The 23,921-nt window shown below is 40.3% G+C and overlaps 1 protein-coding gene across 1 annotated transcript in view; it reads left to right on the forward strand.

Moving 5' to 3' along the window:
• The window catches only part of CDH2 (cadherin 2), a 299,078-nt gene that overhangs the window by 201,944 nt on the left and 73,213 nt on the right, over window positions 1-23,921 (forward strand). The window contains exon 3 of the mRNA XM_066579647.1: window positions 10,409-10,635. Coding sequence (XP_066435744.1) covers window positions 10,409-10,635 — 227 coding nt within the window. The remainder of the gene's footprint in view (window positions 1-10,408; window positions 10,636-23,921) is intronic.

The following is a 23,921-nucleotide window of genomic DNA, read 5'->3' on the forward strand; positions in this document are numbered from 1 at the left end:
CTGTCATATTAAGCCTGTGATGGAGTGTGTTCACTCTAGAGTGCTGGAGCTGTCTCTGGCATGTAACAGGTTAAATCATAATTCTTCAGGATGCTTGGGGAGAATAGGAGAGCAGTGGTTGCTGCACAACCTGTACTCTGTCAGAGTAATTTAATTATGGGTAGTTAGGCTTCTGTGTAATTTGTTAATGGCCATTCCCTGCACAAAGAGCATAATTTTGCCAGGGCACCGGCAATTTGATGCATTTTTCGCAGGGTGCTGTCAAATGAAAGAGAGTTTTCATTGAATTTCATATTGTGCTTTAGCCTAGAGGAAGAATATCAATGAAGCAGTGAGCAGTCCTCGTTTTTTGGACTTATTAGAATGCATGCAAGAGCGAATGGCAGTAATCCTCTCTGTTTTGAGAAAAGCCTGGTATGAAATTGGACATCTCAGATCGCGACATGCTTAGATTTTTTTTTAACTCTGATAAAAATGTTTTGACGGCTTATTACTTTTTACCACATCCACTTTTCTTCTATATATATGTATGTTTTTCACTTTGCTTTAAAGCTGAACAGTTTCATTGTCGCATTTCTCCACTTCATTAGCTGCTGGCATTTCTGGTCTAAGCTGCTTCTTCAGTTCTACATTATGCCTAACGGGCTTTATGTATTCCAAGCTTAATGAACTGTTGTCTAAGGATTCTGAAGGGAAACATTCCAGGAAGCAAATAAAAAGCAAACCCTTTGTAAAATCTTTTAGCTTCTTGATCTACAAACAGTGCATTGCTTAGCTGTTTGCATTTGGTATTTTATCTTTACTTTTCAGCTTTTGTAATTGTTTCGTGCTGCGTTGCTTGTTTTTATTTTTTTTTATTTTGGTGTTTTCTATATGTGTTCTTTTCATGTATTGGTTAGGCAGTTCATTCCATGTGTAGCTCTACCAAATTTACAATAAACAGCTTTTCTTTAAACATGAAAATCAAATGCCACTCGAATGGACTAGAAAAATGGAAGTTCTATGAAACTTAATTAAGCCTCTATATAATGTGAGAGACTAGAGGTTAGAACAAGTTTATGAATATGCATTGGTAAATGATCTTGAGCTTTAGTTAAATTCATTAAATTTGTTGTTTTGGTAACTAGCTTGAAATATACTTTAGTTGAATCAAGCTAACTTCACACGGGCGAGCGCGATATAGGGCCACGAATCACGGCCCCAAATCGCACTCCCCACCATGTGAATTCCCCGTGGATGCGAGGCGGTTTTTATGTCAAAACTGCCTCACCACACTTCGGGGATGTAGGGATCCTCCACTGCGGCTGAGGATTGCAGAGTTTCTCCTATTGTTTTCAATGGGAGACCTCGCACTATATCGCCTTCACTTAGCACGTGGCGCGCTGCTGCCGCCGGCCCCATTGAAAACATGACGTGATTTGTTTCCTGCATGGCAGCACGACGCAATGCAGGAAAAATGTCGCTCATGTGTATAACCCTATTCAAAAGAATGGGGTTCCTATTTCTGAGAGATTTGTGCGTCTTGCAACGTATAAATATTGCACGATTTTCTCGCCTGTGTGAAAGCAGCCTTAACCCTTTCCAATCCAATTTTAGATTCAGGGTTTCCTAAAAGGCTTTCTCTTTTTGCAGTTCTACAACAGTGCCATCTGCTGGCTCAGGCCAGTGTGCGCCAGAGAGGCTCCAACAGCGGAGTTGCTGGCAATAGATGGTAAGAAATCTCTGTCGGATGTCTTCTGACATTGGAGCTGTACAAGAATGTAGGAAGACGTCAGACAGTGGATTGGAAAGGGTTAATCCAGTTTTTTTTGTATAGTGTGGAATTAGTCTTCATGTAGCACTGCAATGAAAGTGTCTACAAAACTAGGCACGGGAATAAAAATGAAGATAATGAGTGGTGATTGTTTGTGTTTTTGACCTCTTTGCTGATATTGTATCGTATTAGTATTGTATACTTTAGGTAGGTGAAGACTTAAGAAATCTTTTGGCTTTTAAACAGTGTTCGGAGGCTGCTGTCAGTCCCAACTCCTTGCATGTTTGGCTCAGCTGAACATTCATGTATTTTCCATAGGGAATGTTGGTGAGTAACTACTTAACGCCTGTGCACTGAATAATCCACCCCATCTGAACTGTTTTGCCCCCCTTGTTAGCTCACTACTGCTGTATAATGCTAAGCATGATACAGGTATTTATGTGTGTATGCTATAGTGTGCAGAATGTGCTGTTTTCTCCATGTGCAGTGAATGGAAGAAGGCATAACAGCAGGCTTCTCCCACCATACAGCCTGCAAAGAGGGTGCATAGATATAATGTTATTCCTCATGTTCCATTTAAGCCTGAGGAAGAATCCTGAGTAGGTTGGAAAGCTCGCTATAACATCATGTATTTTTGTTAGCCATTAAAAGGTATCATATCTACAAGATTATGTGGTTTCTCTTGCTGAGAACAATCACATCGTCCCCATGTACACACATTGCAACTTGTTCTGAAAAGTTAAGTAAGTTTTGAGGAGGACCTGTCATATTGTCAGGTCAGTGGGCTAGGTGCATTGCTGTGCAGTCATGGCTCCGCTGACTCTATCACAGCTTCTCTTTCCTTTCTACTCCCCCATTCCCCCATACAGAATTCTGTTAGATTTAGCTCCCAGTGCTTCCAATCCATCAAGTGGCGGTCTCCATCACTCACTGTCAATTAAGTCTGACATCATACATTTACAGTGAGTCAAAGCTCCATGAGTCTAATATAATAGGACTCAATGTGAGGTAATGGGGGGGATGGGAAGGTGGGAGTATGAACAAAAGAAAAGTTGTGATAGTCAGTGTGGCCATGGCTGAAAAGGTATACAGCCAACCATGCTCACCTGAGGACATGACGTCATCATTAAGGGCTAAGTGATGTGTTGCTAAAGGACAAAATGGGTAGAAGTCGTCTTTTAGCTGCTATGTTATCCATTACTGAATTCAGTATGTAATCACATCTGCAATAATATTTATAGAATACACAATGGTCTTTAACTAGGCATTACATAGAATTATACTCCTATTGTGATTGTTTCCACGGAGCCATGTACATTATTTGTTTGATGGATTAATCTCAAGGTGTTGCTCGTTTCCACTCTTTTACCCTTCTATTATCAGCTTAATAATCATATAATGTATAAAGAAGGGGAGATATTCTATCTAGACTAGACTGACTGCATTCTTCAGCATCTGACCTCCTCTGAAAGTATATATATAACTATACATATGCTACGATCCTATTTTCTTGTGTTTATATATCTGTCTTGCCAATGCTTTAGCATTATATATAACTTTTATTAACCACAAAACTAACTTAATCACCACTTTGTGTTAGAAAGCTGATTGTGGTTCAGTGATCATTAAGGGTATCTGCGTGTATCATATGTTTCCCATTAAAGGCATAGGCTATTTCCTTATAAATGGCTCTCAGCTCTAGTAAAATAAGCCATTATGCCACTTACAAATACCATGCATTCACTAATTATTCCTCCTTTTAAAAACTGGCAAATTATGTTTCAAGAAGGAGTTGCATGTAATCACTTGTGGTAGCAATAAAAGAGGCTGCAGTAACATTATGTATCCCAGGACTGCCGTGTCTATAGCTTCTGCTTGCATATCCCTATAGAAGCACCTGTGCACAGCAGTGGAGTAACTGCCCCTATAGGTATGCCCATGCACAAGCAGGAGAAACCATAGCTGCAGAAGTCATATGATTTTACTACTAAATGTTTACATGCACCCCGTCTCGTGTGCCTCTTGCAGCTCTTGAAAAGGAAGAAGAATTAGACAATACATAAGATTACTAAGCGTCAATAATAGGAAAAGCTCATCACCATGTTTTCTCTCTCCATTGCCATGCTTTATGAAGTAGGCCAGAACACAGTCGGGTTCTGAAATAATGTAGCTAATAGATGTAGATGTTAGATTTGTCGATGAGTTGTTTGTGGTGTTGTTATATGGCCCTGCAATGTTTCCTGATATCCTGCCTCTCTGCCTTATTGCTGATTTGTAACATAGGATACAAAGATGTTTCCAACCAGTAACAAAACCCCATACATGGCACGCTGCCACCTGCCTTTAACGTTGGACAGTATCTTCTCTTGTTAGGCGGTTTTCTTAGCCTTGGGCGTTTTGCTATGAGTCTTTAAACTGTATGTTCTTTGTTCACGTAGTAATATGCAAATAAAAAGCCCATTTTGTTACAAATATGTGGAAATTATTGAGCCATGCATACATTGTATCTATAAATTTGATTTATTATGAAGAGATGTTTTTTTCTCTTGAGACGCATTAAGTAGTGGAAGAAAATGTTCACTTTAATTTAGGTAAGAATTAGAAAAAAAACATTAAATTGTACTATATTTAGTGCACATATTACAGGTCCACCAACTAGAGAGCACCCACAATATACGGATTTCATGATGGAAGTATATGCTTAATCATCACTTTGGCCATATATCTTGTTAGATGCCTTTAAGTTTATGTCGATATTATAACTCAGTCCCCCATTTGGAAAACATTTTTATAAGGCTGTGTTCACATTAGCTTTGGGTGCCTCATTTGGAGCCTCTGTTACTGATTTCTGTTTAAATCATGGAAGAAATGGCTGCATGCTGCTGTATTTCTTCTGGGAAAATGCCAAGTAGCAGGATGGAAACCGAATGGACTCCATTATAGTCATTGTTGTCTGTTTGGCACCTTTTGATTCCACCCCATGCCTGAAACGCGTTTCCTTCATCAGTGTTGTAGATTTGCCAAACATACGTAGGAAAAACAAAAATGTCTGCAGATTTTCTCCACGACAAATTTATGCTCAGATTTGTTAAGCCCTTCACCATGCCAGAAAAAACTACTTCACCTCTCTCATCTCCTCACAATCCAACAACCCAAAAATCCGTTATGCTTTTCACTCCCTCCTCAGCCTCAGTGCTGAAGATCTGGCAGCACCATATAAGTAATGCAGTGTATTATACTGGAGATTGGGTGATTGCATCTCTAAGAACCCTCGTGGAACTAAATATTTGTGTAAAAATCAAAGTTTAATAAAGAAAATCTTCAAATAAGGAAAAATCCACATATTTTACACACAAAATACTTTCTTACGGAAAGAAGTTAAAAAAATTACACGTAATAGGTATTGCTGTATTCGTAATGACCCAAATATTGGGGCACATTTACTAATGCAATTTAAATGTTAGACAGTGCAAACTAAGACAGACGGTCTTAAAATGTGTCAGATTCATCACAGCAGCTTATACTAGATGGTAAATCTGTTGAATTTTAAGACTGTCCAGTCTATGTCTACATCGCCTATTAGTTGGCTTAGTTTATGTAAGAAAATTGCTCCAAAGTTTTTGCACAATTTCCCGCAATTTGCCACAAGTTAGGCCACATGACCTTTTCATGAAGCCACGCCCCTGGTTCAAACAAGTCAGAAGTAGCATTCAAAAGTGTATAGTAGATGTGAGTCAAAGCATGTAAGACAGTTTTCTGATGCAGTTTGCGCCAGAAAACTGTTGTATCTTAATAGTAAAAACATTCAATTATGCTATTTATCCTACACAATGAAAAACATGAAAAAAAAATGTAAAAGCCAGTGCCTGAATGGCTGTTTTTGGTCAACCACCACCCAAGAAGTACCCTAAAATGGTACAAATGAAAATTACAACTTGCCCTACAAAAAAAATTAGGCCTCAAACAGTATTGTTGATGTGGAAATAAATATATTATAGGCCTTGTAATGCTTCAGCAGAAAAACTAAGTATTTTCATTGTGCAAATAAAGTGCAAGTGAAACAAAAAAACTATGTAAGTTTGGTATCACTGTAACCATATTGACGCAGTGAATACATTTATCTTGTTATTTATACTGCACAGTGAATGCCGTAAAAACAGTGGTATAACTACTATTTTCTGTATCACCCCTCCCCAAAATATTAAATCAATTAAACTATACAGCATGTGTGCACTAACGTGTTGTCATTGAAAAATACAACTGATCTGGTAAAAGCAAACCTTCAGCCCTCAGTCAGACGAGCGATTTTTTTAATTGCGCCTATTAGAACTATTGGTTTCCTATCAAGTGTTCACATGTCCGTTTTTTAGAGGCGCAAAATACTCACACCTGCAAAAGATAGGATATGTGTGTCTATTATGCGCATCGGTAAGGTTCATGCAGCGCGTAAAGACATTGTGTGCTGTGACAATGGATGAGAGGACTCCCAGAGGGTTACGTTAATCCCTGCCGGGAGTCCCTTCTTCACTGAACACTGTGACAGCAGTGTCACAGTGTTCAGTGATGAGGGGTCTGCAGCGGCAACGAAAGAATCCTCTGTCACAGCTGTCACTTTTTGGGGTAGGGCTTATATTTCAAGCCACCCCTCCCTAAACCCTGAAAATCATCGCTGCAGGGGTTGCCTTCATCCAATTGCTCTCAATGGGGCAGCAGCAGCACCGGCCCCATTGAAAGCAATGGAATAGCATCACACTCCTTTGCCACAGCTGTGGCAGGGGATTCTTTTGTGCCCGCGGGGCGTGCCAGCATCACTGAACACTGTGGCAGTGCTGTCACAGTGTTCAGTGATGGGGGACCATCGTGGAACAGCTGTGCTTCAACAAGCACGGAGATTTGCACATCCGTGAAGCGCAGTTTTTTGCGCACATAGGTGCGTAAACAAAACGCTTGTCTGACCGAGCCCTCATAGAGCTCTATGTCAATGAAACAATAAAAAACATGTGGCTCTTTAAATGTGACAGTGAAAAAATGGCAGTAATCGTTTGGTCGTTAACGTTCAAAATAGGCCAATCACTAAGGGGTTAAGCTTTTTGCAACTAACAATCTAAATGTGTAGCAAAACTAACGTCTTATGTGTTTATTTATCTCCCACTTAGCTGCTAGTTCAATAACCCGTATTTATGCAGCACCGATACATTGTTTTCTGTCGTAATATCACTGTAAGCATTGGTAAAATCAGGATTCAGCAGGCACGTACATGTAAACTTTTTTCCGGCAGTAGCATATTACAGGACGTGTTTCATCGCTGCATCGGGTACTTAGTTTATCTGTTTCTATATTTCTTCGTCTGTATCATTTGAAAGAGACTTGCATATCCCTTCTGGCTTTAGACATTAAAGGTTAATTCATGGTATTCCATATGTTTCCTCACCCAGCTGCTGAATTTCAAAACATGCCCTTGACAAATGGGGTCACCATGTAAGGTCACATTGTTAAGGGAATGGAAGTCACTAACTGCAGTATGACACTTTTAACCATCTATTCCATTTTAATGTTTCCTTATGAGAATGCTTTGTACATTAAGTACTGGATGATACAACATTCTTTTTTTTCCAGCTGGGAGCAGATAAAGACAGACACTTAGGCTCCGTGTATGAGAGGAACTCTAGTTACTATTAGAAATCTTTCTTTCTGAGCCATTCTCCATAAGAGGTTGTCTGAGCTACACAATAGTTTCAGCTTCCCATATTAAATGATAAGTAGTGGTAATATGTTGAAGTAGGCTATTTGGGTAAGTATCCCTTTGCTCATAAAAATCTCCGAATTGTTTATATTGAAGTCATTTTGTGGGAAGTTTCTTCTTTTGCTGTTCTCACGCGTTTCCTAATTCGATTAAAATGTCTATTTCCTGTGATAGATCAGCTGCAGTTCTGTAATAATGCATGCTTCAGCATTTCTATATAATACCCTTGTATATTAAAGGTTTAAAAATGTGGCAGCGCTCATCAGAGTGTTTTACATTCTAACCAACAAGCTGCTTTGAATATTTTATATGGTAGATTTAAGTGTAACTACATTTTTAAAGTAAACATAAGATACCCAATATTATCGGCACAGTATTGGCAAACAGACATTAACCAAGCAGTATCATCACAAAGGCAAGAGTACCATGACCGTCGTGACCACGGATGAGTGATAATCATGGCTGTGGGCACTTTCCGACTGCTAGATATAGCCACACACTCGTCTTCTGTTAGGTTGGATTTTGTTGGCTGATCTCTGGTTTTGCTGTGTCCCATCCACTAGGAGTATGTATGATTAAGAACTGATCTAGACTATACAAAAAAAAAAACTGCAAATTAGAATAAAACAAATATAGTAAGTACTATAAATGAATGAAATAATATTAACATTTGACAGCAGCTTGTCAGTAGGACGTTTTATAGATATTAATAGCAAGAAAAGACATTACATGCTGGTCGAAAACTTCTAAATGCCCAACAACCATGCTCTTGGAGTTTGTCTATCCTTGATTTGAAGAGATGCCCCGGTCAAAAATAATTGACTGAAGACCACTTTTACGCTCTTGGAGGTGGAGCTGGCATGATGCTGGACCAGTCTCTTTCAGTGGTAAAGATTAAAGGAGTTTTCCTGGACTTAGATATTGATAACTTATCCTTAGGATGGATCACGAATATCAGATCTTTAGGGGATTGACTCCTGATCTTTGCATTTTATACCAGGCACAGCGTTGTTCAAATCCTAATGGCAGTTGCTGGTACTGCTACTCAATCCTATTAACTTGGATGGGATTTGACTTCACAAATGCTACGCGACCAATGAATGCAATGCCTTATGCCGAGGAAAAGACTGCAGTTCTTGCCCAAGTGCCTTGACCCCTTTAAAGATCTGATCAGCAGGGGTGCGGAGAGTCAGATCCCTACTAATCTGATTATGAGAGCTATCTTTAAGGGGTGCAATTATTGGTTACTTATTGCAGGCAGCATTTTAGTCTTCAGCCGGCTATATACGAGTTAAAGCCAAGAACTGGGGTACAAAAAAGTTGGTGATGGTGTTCAAAAGCATAAGTATTACTGCACACTTTTCTGTTGGAAAAATGGCTCACAGTGAAAACTTCTAATGCAGTAAAAATGAAGTGACCTTTAAAGCGCAATGTTAGTTGTGAAGAAGCATTGCAGCAGGAGTTCTGAGGAACTTTTGGAGTGCCACAGTCTTGGATGGGCTCCTAAAAGTGTTATCATCTGATCAGTCTTACTGATATGTTAGAAGAGGACTAAAAGTAGAATGCCATTTAATATTCAGAAAAAAGGAGTTTAATGGCCTTCTATTAAATGACTATATGCCTGAAAAGACAACTTGAAGGACTTTCCAGGTAAATACTATTAATAACCTATCCTCTGGACATATCATCAATAGTTGATCAGCTAGGGTTACTGCTTGGGATCTCGGTTGATCAAGCACTCTCTGCCAGCACCAAAACACACAGGGGGAACAAAGCAGATAGCTCGAGCCCCTGTGTAGTGTATGGCACTTGTAATCACAGGCTCAGCTCTCACTGGTTTTAATGGGAGCTGCATCTGCAATTACCAGAGACACCCACTACACAGAAGTCAGAGCTGCTTCCTCTCCATACTCTTGTATGTTGTGGTGCTCACAGTGAGCGCCCAATCAGTTGATTGGCCAGCATCCCGAGTCATTCAACTACTAATGACCTATCCTGAGTATAGGAAAACCCCTTTAAGATTTTAAGGCATAATTCACTGTACTATATTCTGTTTGTTAGATGACGTTTACTCTTATTCTGAGATAAATACATAATCTGTTTATAGTTCTTTGATTAAGTTGAAGGTAAGCATAAACATTCAACAGCTGGCAGCTAAGCTTTTGGTTCATCCAAACATGCATAAAGAGAGGGGAATAAGCTGCTGGCAGATACCTCTGGCAGCGGTTTATCTCCTTGAGGACAAAGGATTAGGCATGTTAAAATTCGGTATGTCCGAACCTTTTCTTTTCTAAACACCTGCCGAACGAACATTGGCCAAACAGCAAATGCATGACAGATATTTGGCCAGACTTGCCAAACTCAGCAAGTTCTGTTGACACTACTCTAACATGTGTATGGCCACCTTAAATTGCATATCCCACTTGCAATGTAGAATTTGGATGCATTTTTGTTATGGTCCCAAAGATTCTGAGATCATTTTATCAGATTGACTAAACAAATATAGTTCGATTAAAATAATAATACAAATATGTGTATATTGTACTGTTAATTCTTTACCTAACTACAGGCCTGTTCACATAATATTGAGGAGTGAGATAAGAACAGAATAGCTGGCAGTATACAAGTAAGAATATTCATTAAGGAATAGTTCAGAAACCATGAGTTAACGATCCTCAAATCCACTTGTGGTTCTAAATGCTCCATCTCAGGCAATGATTCTGTCAATAAACATGCCATCTTCCAGCCAGTATTATCTCATTTTTTTTGGTTCTCTCTGAACAGATTGTATTTTCTGCATTCCAGTGGAGTATTCCCCCTCTGCTTTTGCCATTGATTAAGTGATTGTTTTACTGCTACCTATAAATGCCTCTGGTTCTGACTCCTATTGTGTGTTCTCTTTTTTTTTCTAGTGAAGTTTACAGATTGCGGTGCACAAAGACGGATAAAGTATGAAACTAGTAACCCAACAGATTTTCGAATCGATGACGATGGAGTGATATTTGCTGCAAGAACCTTTGACATTTCCCCCAAACCAACAGAGTTTATGGTGTATGCTCAAGATGAAGAAACCCAAGAGCTTTGGCATGTTACGGTGAAAATCACTCTACGACCGCAGCATGCTCACGATCCGGCACCGGTAGGCATACATATCTTATACCAATTATTAAAATATAAACTATGCAGTTCTGTTGGTTTTTGCACCGAAAAGAAATTTCATACCATTTAACATATGAATCCTAATGTAATTTGTTTATTCAAGAAAAAGCATATTGTCATTTAGCATATCAAGTCATGTGAATGTTACATGTCCGAAAATGTGGGAGACCCCCCAAAAATTACAAATGATAATTTGTATTTCTCTACTCTGTGTATGTGTACTTATCGGAGAAGCTGAAAGATTTGTTCCATACTACTTAGGTTTATTTGATGCTATTTGCATGGCAGGCACATGTGTCTAGCTACAAATCTGCAACTGTGTCCCTAGAAACAGGATTTGGGACAAGGTGCAACTTTGTAGTATTTCAGATCTTCAGGTTTATAGCCAAAAGATCTGTGACTGCTAGCAGATTAGAGTTTAATTAATAGTAATTTGGACCATTAGTTCCGGCTTCCCAGACTTTTAAAGGCCGCATTCAGATAGCCGAGCGCACGTTGCACCTGAGATTCTCTGGTGTAATTCACATCGGACAGCACACAGACACCTCCATGTTTCTGATCTGTGGGAGATTGGACAGTGCATGTCTCACTCTTATCTGTGAATTGGACCATAATAGGACATGCTGTAATTTTTTTAAATCTTTGAAAAAAATGCTGGTTTTAAAAGCCCCATTGATTTTAATGAGTCTGAGTTCTGTCTGAGTTTGCTCAGTTAGAAACTTAAAACTCACATCTAAAACTCACCTGTGTGAATAGGGCCAAAGGGTGAGGTTGATGGAGCCAGCATTAGGGTTGTCTGCCCTCATTTTCGCTCAGAGGATAGGTCATCAGTAGTTGATGGACCACTGTTCAGGATACCTGTCTATCAGCAGATTGTCCAGCCCGCTGTCAGTGCAGCGTGCCATATGTTGTCCTTGGCTGTCTGCACAGAAAATGAGTGCACTGCCTTCACCCCCATTGAAATCAGTGGAAGAGCCACGCGCTATGACACTTCCTGCTTCAATGTAGCTGCATGGCTCTCCAATTGATTTTAATGGGAGTGTAGCTGGCATGGCCAAAGCCCTGTGACTCAAAGCTCAGTTCCAAGTCAGACATCAAAGTGTATTTATTTTGAAATGCCACAGCCTTTTATAATAAGAAAGTGATGGGGCAACAGGCATCCCGTCCCAGGTTCATGGGACCCCTATCTTTATCTGTCATATACAAAGCAGCTCCCTCCTCCAACCCACTCCATAGTCTTATATGGGTAGCATGAGATAGAAGGAAGAAAATATCAACGCCTACTTCCTGTAATGCATCTCGATGTCTCTGCTGCTAGAGACTTATTTCACATGGCAACAGGCAATGGACAGCAAATTAGAAGGAAAGGAAATCCCTAGTGATCAGCACGGTACTGGTATCATATGTCGATACTGGAAGCTAGGGCTTGACTGGGCAGAACTAGAGGTAATGCCCGGGTGACAGGCTCCTGCTTTGTGTGGCTGTGCCATCTTCAACCCTGGACCCTCAGCTCCTGCATGCCGCTCCCTACGGCTGGTCGGCAGTGTGCCGTAGACGGCGCTCTTTCTCCTGGCCGCTGATTAATTGCCGCCTGACAATCGGCTGTTTTTTTTTGGGGGGGGGGGGGGGCGGTGGGCTATCCTGTCTTCAGCCCCGGCCTTTTCAGATGGTAGCCCCCCGCCCCTGGCACTGGGAAAAGGGACAGCTGTGTTGGAAGCGGACATGGGTGGCTGGCGGGAGGGAGTGGGGTTCAGTACAGCGCCGCCAAGAGGTGAGATGTGAGCCTGGCAGGGAATGTGACAGTTGGGGTGGGCGGAGAGCCCAGCAGGGATGCGACAGCGGTGCCAGGAGCAGACATAGCAGTAGCAGGACCAGGAGGAGGAGTAGGAGGGTTAGGAGATGTGTGAGCTGTCTGTGGGGAGAGACGGTACATGTGCCTCGTGGGGAGCTGTGTGCGGGGCATCAGCCAATCCGCAGCTGTGGGAGTGACCTGCCCGTCCCTTGTAACTCAGCCTGGCCAACTCATGTCTCCACCCATACTTCTGCACTTTACGCCCTTTATGGTTTGATTTTTTTCAGCACAAAACATCATTTTATGTAATTAAAGTGATTTGCACTTTTGCTAGTTAGCATTTTGGCTATAGGTACAAGCTTGTTTAAAAGTTAGTCACTATATTCCATATGTCCATTTATATAAGGATGAACATGTCTGAAAACCAACACCAGTGTCAACCCCAAACTAAGGGTGCTGTGTTTTATTTATTTTTAATGGCCAAAAAGAGTTAGTTATGAGAAATGGAGCTAATGCACCCTTATACAGATGGTTTGGATCAGGTCTGTCAGCAGTTTACGCCCCAGTTAATGTAGCTGTGATGTTACGGTCATTAGAAGTCACAGACGTTATCGCTTCTATTTTATTAGTTAGATTTATACTCTAATATTTTAAAACCTAAAGTACAAATTGGAATTTTATGGTTTGATGGCACTTTTAGTTCAGTAGATAAACTGTGATTTTGTTTATGTTCAGTTATGTAACAGCATCTCAGAAAAAGCCCAGAGTCCATCTTTTCTCTAAATTATGGGCTTTTGTCTTGCAGTTTGTGCAACAATTGTAAAATAGAGAATAATTGTATGGGAATGCGGCGTACAAAGCTTCTTTCAAATATTACATTTAAATTTATGGCAAGTTCTGAAGTACAACAAGCACATAAATATCTCAATGATGACAATTAGGCTTGTTTAGAAGACAGTATGAACACATCTAGCATTAACTTTACTTTCAGACCTGGAAATCCTACTTTGACGAAAATTCAGCTCCCCTATAAACTGGAGTCTGTTTGCCTCCTTCATTTTGTAATCAAATTTTACTATACCGCTATACTCCTGTATGTGAACTGAGATCTTAATTGCAGACTTGTCTATAGATCAATACAGTTGCTGTTTATTGATTTCATTTTTAATTGGCTTGTGATTTAATACACTGTGCGTCTCATAAAGTGCAGAAAAAAGCGACATTTGCAGCGTTTATTTGTTCTTATGTACTTGGGAACTTCATACATAGCAGTTCCTTAATAGAAATATGTTACCAGAATTGTTCTGATCTGTTAGCAGGACTGAGTGTTTACCTAAGTAATGGTACTTTACACTGGGCCCAAATACTTGCTGGAAACAGCTAATTTGGGTGATCTTCATCCTGTGTTCACGCGGCCGCCAACAGGGCACTGAGCAAGAAATCACTCGTTTGTCGCAGTCGCTTAGTTTTTAGTTAAAAACCATACGACTGTTGGCTCGGGTAAACAGGAACCGCTCAGTGTTTCAGTAAACTCTTGTTTACTGCGAATGGAGGTGGATGGGCTGAAAAAATCCCAGCCTGCACCGCTTTCATTCACTTGAAGGAGTATCGCTCCTGCGTAAGCACAGGAGCGATGGTGAGGTGGTGGTCCGTGGGACAGCTGTTGGGCGCTTATGCACCCAACAGTCATCCCGTGTAAGAGGAGCTTTAGGGTCCTTTTACGCACGGAAATTTATTCTAGTACTGGTCAGTGAGATTGGTTGCTCCTTTAGTTGTCTTTCACATAAGCCAATTCAGACAATATGATCAAATTTCAGTATTACTCACCTATCCACAATGCAGCACTGTATTAGGTTGGGCTTGCCGTTTCCTAGAGCTATGCCAACTACAAGTCCCATTCTTCCCTATCTTGAGACCTCTTTCACTGCTCACCCCTCGGCAAACATACTAGAAGTGAAGTTTGCTGGCTGTTACAATGCACATGCGCAGGAAAATAACAGCCCGAGACAGTAAAAAGGGAGCTGGCTTACTTGCTCTGTGGTGTCAAAGTGTCAGCCCCGCTTGGGGGGAAGACTTTTAGTCACATGACTAAGTGTCAGCGTGTCATCTCAGCGAATAGAACTGCAGTACTTCCAGGGACACATGGCTGTCTTTCCGAATGGGGTATCTGCATAATACTTGCAGTGAATGTGTATTAGTGAATGCCCATATTTTATGCTTTCATATGATTGACATACAATGTTATACCCTTTTGAAATATTACATGAAACCTGTAAGGCAGAAACGAAACCTTGTTCTTAGGGTATGTTGTTGCGAAATTTCTACAGTGGATCCGCAGCGAAACCGCAGGTTAGAATTACAGTACACTTCCAGGAGAAAATTTGTATTGTTTTTTTTCCTCTGCATGTGAACTGGATTTGCTTTAATCCCATTCACAGTAGTCCCCACCCCTCTCTTTGTAAGACAGTTTATCTTGTACTTACTGCCTTCATATTACTGCCATACTACCGTGAGGTACCAAGATAGCACTGATATAGTGGCCAAATGACATGTGTATCCACATAAAACTCCCTTACATGCATCCATATAATATGGCTTAAGTGTTATCAATACATTATACTGGTGTAAGTTTGATTTGGGGTGGTAGTCCTTTAAAATGGGGCTCTAGGATATTACCATTGTGTTACCCCCTAAAACCCGGTACATTTGCATGAAGGCATTGTGCATATTGGAAGAACATGCAACCTCCATGACCCCTTTTCCATAATCAATATTTAAGTGATGTATTGACTCCTGTATTGCCTCCAGTTTGTCACTACTAAGCCTGAATATGCCCTTTATAAACTAGCTTGTTCCTGAGTAAGCATAATGATAATTGGTCAGGGTTAACAAAGGAGAAGATCAACAATAAAACTATGTCCTCAAAAAGTCCCCATGGAAACGGTCTGCAGAGCCATAATTACAGAATTTATATACCAGCAAGCATATAATTTAATGCCAACGACCTTCTGCCCAAATGACACTGCAAAACACTCACTAATCTGTGCAAAAACATTCAGCCGGTGAGAACGGAAGACCTTCACACTAATGGAAGTGAATGACTAGCGTCCAAGTTACTACAAGGAGGACAGCTGCCGCCACCTTCAGAGGAGTAAAATTAGTGGTTCAGCACTGCAGTCTGCATACGGTATAAAAGGTCCTCCATACTCAACCCAATCAGTGTCCTAATTCATGGCTTTGGGTGATGGACTCCGGTATACACCATTACATGAAGGGACACATTACTATTATAATGACATGGTACCATGTGGTGTAGGGGTGACCACAGCACCTTGCAGGAATGTCTACATGGTTTTAGTTGTTTGGGTCATTGGCTGCCCATACATGTGGTGTTCGGCCAACAGTTATTTCTCCCAATCTCTCAACCAAGCATGCATGGTTAGTGAGGGTCGAAAGCCGCTGCTAAACACCGCTACTTCTCTCCTAACAACAAAAGGATCGGGCAGTTGAAATCGAACCGCATGATCCTTATTTCCTTACCTCCCCAGGTCTGTTGTTCAAAGACTCTTAGGAGGCAACTATACATGTTTAATGATCTGCCAGCCCCACCAAAAACATATATCTGATGTGTACAAGTATACACTGGGGGTGTAAACATGAAATCACTGGTGGGTGGGGAGAGAGCAGAAAACATTATCTGTAAAGAAGGATGGAGGAGAGGAAGCAGTAAATTGGCAGCCAGTGAATCGGAGAAACTGCAGGTACAAAACATGTTATCAGTTACATCTGCACAAGTAGGGCTCCATGGCAGCAGCCGGCACTTCCATTTTGCACAGCAAGGAAAGGCCACAGTGGAGATGGAGACAGAATAAAGTTATGTGAATAATATATAAATTGATAAAACTTTTTCAAAATAATTTTCAACTTTCTTTTTATCGCTCCTGCAGTATAATTTAATACCATAGCATTACATTATACCGCGATCTGACAGGCAATCTGTCAAGACACACCACAGGCGTGGCTTGATAGGTAATTAGCCATAGCAGCACTGGGGGTCTTCAGAAGGCCCCCAGGCTGCCAAGACAACCCAGCGGCACCTCGCTAAACTGATCGGGGGTTTTAAATGCGGCTGTCAGAGCTTACTATGGCATTCACAGGGTTAACCGTGATGATCAGCTATGAAAATCAGCCGCAACCCTTCTCGTAGGGAGCTGGATCTGTTCCCGATCCCCCTCCATACAAGGCCAAACGCACAGGATGTAACTGTACGTCCTGTGTCATTAAGGGGTTAAGAGTTATAAAGTCTTTTTCCAGAAGATGTGGGAAATCCCTCATTACATACCTAAGAAAAAAAATCTGGCTCTTACTATTACACATTTTATTTTTAGAGGAGACACTCAGTCCTTATAAAAGAGAATAGTGTGACGCATAATCATAAGTAGGAACTGAGAGGTCTGTTGACACCTACCAAAGATTAATGATCAATGTGCAAAGTGGGTCATCCAGAGCATCCATCCTGTCTGACATAGGTTTAAAATAATTACAGAATTAATTCTGTTGGATTTAATAGGGTCATAAATATTTGAGACATTTCTTTACCAGTACATATTTAATGTGGCTTTGGAACTTGCATGACAGTTTAGCATACTGAAGTCTGATTTAAGCATTCTGCCTGGATTGTGGCAGATTTCATCACAGACTACCATATAAATTCTGCAAATCTGCTATTTATTCAGCCTTCCTCTCCCTCAGCTTTCTATTACAGGTCCTTGTGTCTTTCAGTTCTTATTACTATTAGTTTCCTATCCGGACTAGAAGAAGTATGATTCTGCTTGCAGTAGTTTTCTGGTTGCTTTCTAAAAATGTAACAGCAGATGCAGCTGTCAGAAAATATCAAATACAGCAGCACCTACTCGTCTTGACCCCGCCGATCAAGTGCTACGCCCAGTTCACCTGGTCTCTGTTGACAACGGGTGTCAGGTGACCGCCAGCTGCCAATCAGAGCCCAGAGTACTGGTTCTATCAGTGCTACTGACGTGCTTTTGGTGTCATTTTAAAGCTAGGTTTCTTGACATGAATAGCACTTACAGAACTGGAGCTATAGCCATTTGAAGTGGGGTTGTGAATACTGAATTTACAGGTGTCACTTTTTAGTCAGTGGTGCAAAGGAAAGAGTCAGGGGCAGGTTGCACAGATTATCCTGTATATCTCCCTGTTCCAGAAGAGGGGTGACTTGAATTTTTGTTCACGTTGTCACCCCACACCCATCAATCAGACAGCATATTTGCTCTATGGTTGTCACATATGGGGGTCTTCTTTCCCAGAACAGGAGTGAAATGATAAAGACTTGATCATACAATCACTCCTCTACACAGTTTAACCCTGCAAATGCTGCAGTTATTGCTGACTGTGACATCTAAATGTTTTCACAGAATAAAAATGTAAAAAACTTTTTTCACTTTACACAGGCTTTAAATATTGAAAAAAAATTAAAACAACAAAAAACTATGCATAATTGGTATTTCCACATCCACAACAAACCCTTACTGTTAAAAATTATGTTATTTATCCAGTGTGGTAAATTCTGTAAAAATAAATTAATAAAAAAAAAAAGCCAAAATGTGCCCATTCGCAGCTCGCTCTCCTTGCACCAGCTCTAACTTCCTGGATGCCATGACACCAGGAGATCTGGATGGTGATGCTGTGGCCGTCAACAGAGACTGGAGGAATCGCGGGGCTGCAGTGCCGGGTGACTAAGGATGGGTAACTACTGCTGTATTTGTTATTTTCTGACAGCTGCACCTGCCATTACCTTTTTCAAAAAGCAATTGGACAACTTTAAGAATTCATAATAAGTTTAGCATTAGATATGTAATTATAAGCTACAGAGATGTATGGTAATTGCCTTTACTATATTTCTTATACTTTTAGGCAGTTTGCATGCATAGCTCATTACTGAGAGACAGGCACTGTGAGCAATTGTACTTTCTGTCAAGCCTATATTCTCCTTTCAGCCCCATTTTACTGGTAATGTATAGAATTAATCTGCATAGAGCTGAGTAACTTTGTAAACACATTGCATTACTTCTATTGTACTAGTTATGAGTTACAGCCCATATTCTGTTCTATTCACATATCAGCAGAGAAACCTCACAGCACTCCCTGCTGATTCATTGTCTGCACAGAGCTTGCTTTTGTCAACTGTATCCCTATATAGTATTTATAATAGGCCTATGCAGAAATCTGCTATAGAAAAAGGTCCCCCCAGAATGCAGTTCAGCAGATAACATTCTCCTTTTGCCCTTCACCTTGTAACTGTTTATTGCTTTGTCCAGTATTGGATAACTGTCTCCTTTTGGACAAATTCTGGGCATTGTGCATCCTCCACATGCTGCATTAACAGCTCCGATGTAGTGAGGCTTTCCTGCTTTGTCTCTTGCTTCCTATTGTTATGACAGCTCAAACATTAGAAAGTGTAGTGCATGCAAACAACTGAATAATATTAATGAGTAATTGCAATACGAAATACTACTTTGTAAATTATTAATGTATCAGGTGACAATGGTAAATAACACACGTCACATTGCTATACTTGGCCTGTCACCTACTGATTTATATTTAGCATCAGTCTAAATATGATGCGGTCAGCTCCTCGTTTGCCTACTTTTCATCCTGACGGCTGTGATCCTTTGTTGTGAGGAGGTACTATGGTTCAGCAGTGTGACTCTGTGGTTAGCACTGCTGCCCTCTAGTGGTGGGACCTTGGTTAGAAAGAATCTAGAGCAACATTTGTGTGTACAACTTTTGAAGAAGTACCTTATATTTACCTCCTAAAATGTAGAAATGTGAGTGGTTTTCTGTGAAGTTTACATTTCCCTGCATTCGTATCCCGGTGATGGTGAATGGTACTTTATTTAAGACCTCGGGGTGGAAGCCCTTTAGCATAAAATTTATCAAGACAAACTTAAGGAACTTAATTTGTATAATCTGGAGGAAAATAGGGAAAGGGAGATATGATCAAACCTTTATATATGTTACAGGAGGGAAGAAGTGAGTGGGGGACGTGATCAAAACCTTTATATACAGTGGATATAAAAAGTCTACACACCCTTTTGAAAGGTTTTTGTCCTGTTAAAAAATTTGATAAAGATGAATAATTTGACATTTATTTCCACCTTTAATGTGACCCATTATCTGTATAATTCCATTGTAAAACAAACTAAAATCTTTTAGGTTGGAAAAATTTTAAAAGAAAACAAATAATGTGATTACATAAACATGCACACCCTAAAACTAATACTTTGTGGATGTACTCTTTGACTTTATGCCAGTCAGTCGTTTGGGGTAGGTGTCTATCAGCATGGCATATCTTGACTTGGCAGTCATTGCTCACTCTTACTTGCAAAAGAGCTCAAAATCTGTCAAATTGTGAGGGTATCTTGTGTGTAGCGCCCTCTTCAGGTCACTCACAGATCTTCAATGGGATTCAGGTCTGAGCTATGACTGGGCCATTCCAAAACTTTGATCTTCTTCTGGCAAAGCCATTCTTTTGTTGACTTGGTGGTATGCTTTGAGCTGTTGTGCTGAAAGGTGAAATTCATCTTCAGCTTTTTAGATGCCTGAAGGTTTTGTGCCAAAATGGACTGATAATGGACTGTTCATAATTCCCCCCACCTTGACTAAAGCCCCAGTTCCAGCAGCAGAAAAGCAGCCCCAAAACATAATGCTGCCTCCACCATCTTCACTGCGGGTTTGTGGTCTTCTGGTGATGCAGAGTGTTGGCTTTGTACTAAACATACCTTTTGGAATTATGGCCAAAAAGTTCAACCTCAGTCTCATCAGAGCATAACACGGTCTCCCACATACTTCTGGCAGATTTCATGTAGATTTTGGCTAAACAGATTTTTGGCTTGGGTGTTTTTCTTAGTTACGAAAGGCTTCCGTCTTTCCACTCTACCCCACAGCCCAGACATATGAAGAATACTGGAGATGGCTGTCACATGCACTACACAACCCGGACTTGTCAGAAATTCCTGTGGCTCCTTTAATGTTGCTGTAGGCCTCCCGGACCAATTTTCTTCTGGTCTTTTCATCACTTTTTGAGGGGCGCTCAGTTCTTGGTAATGTCACTGTTGTGCCAAATGTAATCCCCTTCTTGATGACCGTCTTCACTGTGTTCTCTGGTATATGTAATGCCTTAGAGATGTTTTGCTCTCCTTCTCCTGACTGATACCTTCTAACAATTGGATCCCTTTGATGTGTTGTAAGCTTTTTACAGGCCAACTAAGGAAAATCCTCCTAGAGGAGCTGAACTTTATATGGGGGAAATCAGAATCCCTGTAAATAATGGCAGCGGAGTACTGTCTACTATTTATTATGAGTTTAAATGTGATTGGCTAATTCTGAACACAACCACATCCCCGAATATAAGAGGGTGTTCACACTTATGCAACTACATTATTTGAGTTTTGTTATTTCTATTTTTCCACCCTAAATGATTTCACCTTGTTTTTCAATGGAATTGTACAGATAATGGGTCATATTGAAGCTGTAATTAAATCTGAAATGATTCATCTTTGTCAGATTTTTTAACATGACAAAAACTTGGCATTTTAACAGGAGTGTGTAGACTTTTCATATCCACTGTACATTACAGAAAGAGAGCGACGTAATCGAAACCTTTATATATGTTACATGAGGGAAGAATGGAGGGGGGGACATGATGGAAACCTTTATATATGTTACTTAAGGGAAGAAGGGAGAGGAGGGACATGATAGAAACCTTTATATATGTTACATGAGGGAAGAATGGAGGGGGGGACATGATGGAAACCTTTATATATGTTACTTAAGGGAAGAAAGGAGAGGGGGGACATGATGGAAACCTTTATATATGTTACTTGAGGGAAGAAGGGGGAGGGGGGACATGATGGAAACCTTTATACATGTTACTTGAGGGAAGAAGGGAGAGGGGGGACATAATGGAAACCTTTATATATGTTACTTGAGGGAAGAAGGGGGAGGGGGGACATGATGGAAACCTTTATATATGTTACATGAGGGAAGAATGGAGGGGGGGGGGACATGATGGAAACCTTTATATATGTTACTTAAGGGAAGAAGGGAGAGGGGGGACATGATGGAAACCTTTATATATGTTACTTGAGGGAAGAAGGGGGAGGGGGGACACGATGGAAACCTTTATACATGTTACTTGAGGGAAGAAGGGAGAGGGGGGACATGATGGAAACCTTTATATATGTTACTTGAGGGAAGAAGGGGGAGGGGGGACATGATGGAAACCTTTATATATGTTACATGAGGGAAGAATGGAGAGGGGGGGGACATGATGGAAACCTTTATATATGTTACTTAAGGGAAGAAGGGAGAGGGGGGACATGATAGAAACCTTTATATATGTTACTTGAGGGAAGAAGGGGGAGGGGGGACATGATGGAAACCTTTATGTATGTTACTTGGGGGAAGAAGGGAGAGGGGTACATGATGGAAACCTTTATACATGTTACTTGAAGGAAGAAGGGGGAGGGGGGGAATGATCGAAACCTTTATATATGTTACATGAGGGAAGAAGGGAGAGGGGGGGACATGATCGAAACCTTGACGTATGTTAAAGGTATAAATAAGGTTCAGGAGGGAAGAAGCTAAAAATATTTACTGAAAGAAGAGTACATGCTTTAAACAAAACTTCCAGCAGATGTGGTTGAAAAATGAACAATAAATGAAAGTGAGCATGTCTTGGATAAGCATAGATTTATCCTAAGAGAGAAATAAAAAAGGAAATAATATAAGGACAGACTGGATGGCTCCATCAATCGTCTATGTTCCTGATTTTCTTATATTAGCATTTGTATGAGCATTTAGTGCAGAACACAAGGGCATGGCTTCATTGGGTCATCGGCATGATTGGGCTACACAGTAATAATACTGGCAGATCCTAATGCTATCAGACCTAGGTTAGAGATTACGTTTTTTCCATCCTAGTGTATTTCTTACATTATATAGTTAAGTGGAAAATATCACTGATTTCCATACCCGTGACTGCTCTCTACACGACAGCATTAGCCTTATCACAGTGCGAATACATAATAAGCTGTGAATGCACCGTACGATGCTCTACTTATACGGTGTCATGTAAATCAGGTAAACAAATGGAAATATCCTTTGTAAATGAGATTCCATCACATTTTTGCAGTAATACTGTTAGTGTCACATGGCAATGCAGTCTATCGAATGCTTGAGAAGCTATTCGGCACCCCCACTGTGGAGAAATAGTGATAAAATGAAGAGATACCTTAAACCATACAGGCAAGTAGGCATTTCTTCCCAAATACCATACCCCTCTATAAGCTTTTTAGTTGTAATGAGCATTGTGTTGTTTGCACCATATAGACATATATAGCCCTAGCTATAAGCTAAAAAAATAATTGTTGTTGTTTTTTCCTTTATTTAAGTATTTCCATTTTAGAACAGTATAGCATCGGCATTAAAATAGATAGAACAGCATGTAGGCTGAGAGAGGTGCTTATATGTAACGGACTGTTCACACCACATTTGTAATGTTTAATGCAATGTTAAACATTGCAATATATGTTAAACGTACATAAAAATAACATATACAAACATATACAATTTTAAGTGTGTGTGTACTTTTTGGGCGTATACATTAAATGTATCGCCGTAAGTTTCCATACATTTGTGTCCATTTTTAAATGAACAAAAAGTATACTTTTTCACTGTAAACCACCAAACAAGCAGACAAATGGTAACACAGCTCACCAAAATTCTAATGACTCCTCCATAGTTGATAGTTGGGGTTGATACACTAAGTTGGCTGTAGGTTATAGCAAGCAGAAGAAAGCAAACTCTGACATTCAAGGGGAAAAAAGAAACCAAATTTTATTACATGTTGAACAGCAAATGCACTTGCTGAACACTTGGCCTTCATCAATGTAAAGTCTTCGTTAATAATAACATTTGGTAGTTGAACACTTTTTTGGGATTTAAGAAACCTACTGCTTTCCTGTTTACTCTTTGTAAAAATAAAAGTTTATTGTGCATCAAGGATATGTTTTTGTGAGGCCAAAGCCTTGTATGCTTTGCTTTTCTATCCCACAAATAAAGTACACAAACATAAGTGAGGTTAAATATAATCAAAACGGATGGCAAACGTGATATGAACAGCCTGCAATGAGAACCCAATTACTGTTACATTACTGTGAAACTGAGCAACTCAACCAAACACCACCCTATTAGCCAGTAGCCTGTACTACAACACCCTGTACTGCTGTCTTGGTCGGAACTCAACTCAGTAGTAAGTCACTTGGAGATGCTGTATCATATTTAGAGAAACAGTCTTTGAGACAGCAGGTCTGAATGTATATAAAAATTATGGCCCCTATACACATTATAATTTAGCGATTCGAACCTGCAGATAATGGCAGGGTTGGACGACT

The sequence above is a fragment of the Eleutherodactylus coqui genome, chromosome 9, assembly GCF_035609145.1.
Source record: "Eleutherodactylus coqui strain aEleCoq1 chromosome 9, aEleCoq1.hap1, whole genome shotgun sequence".
NCBI classification, from domain to species: Eukaryota; Metazoa; Chordata; class Amphibia; order Anura; family Eleutherodactylidae; genus Eleutherodactylus; species Eleutherodactylus coqui.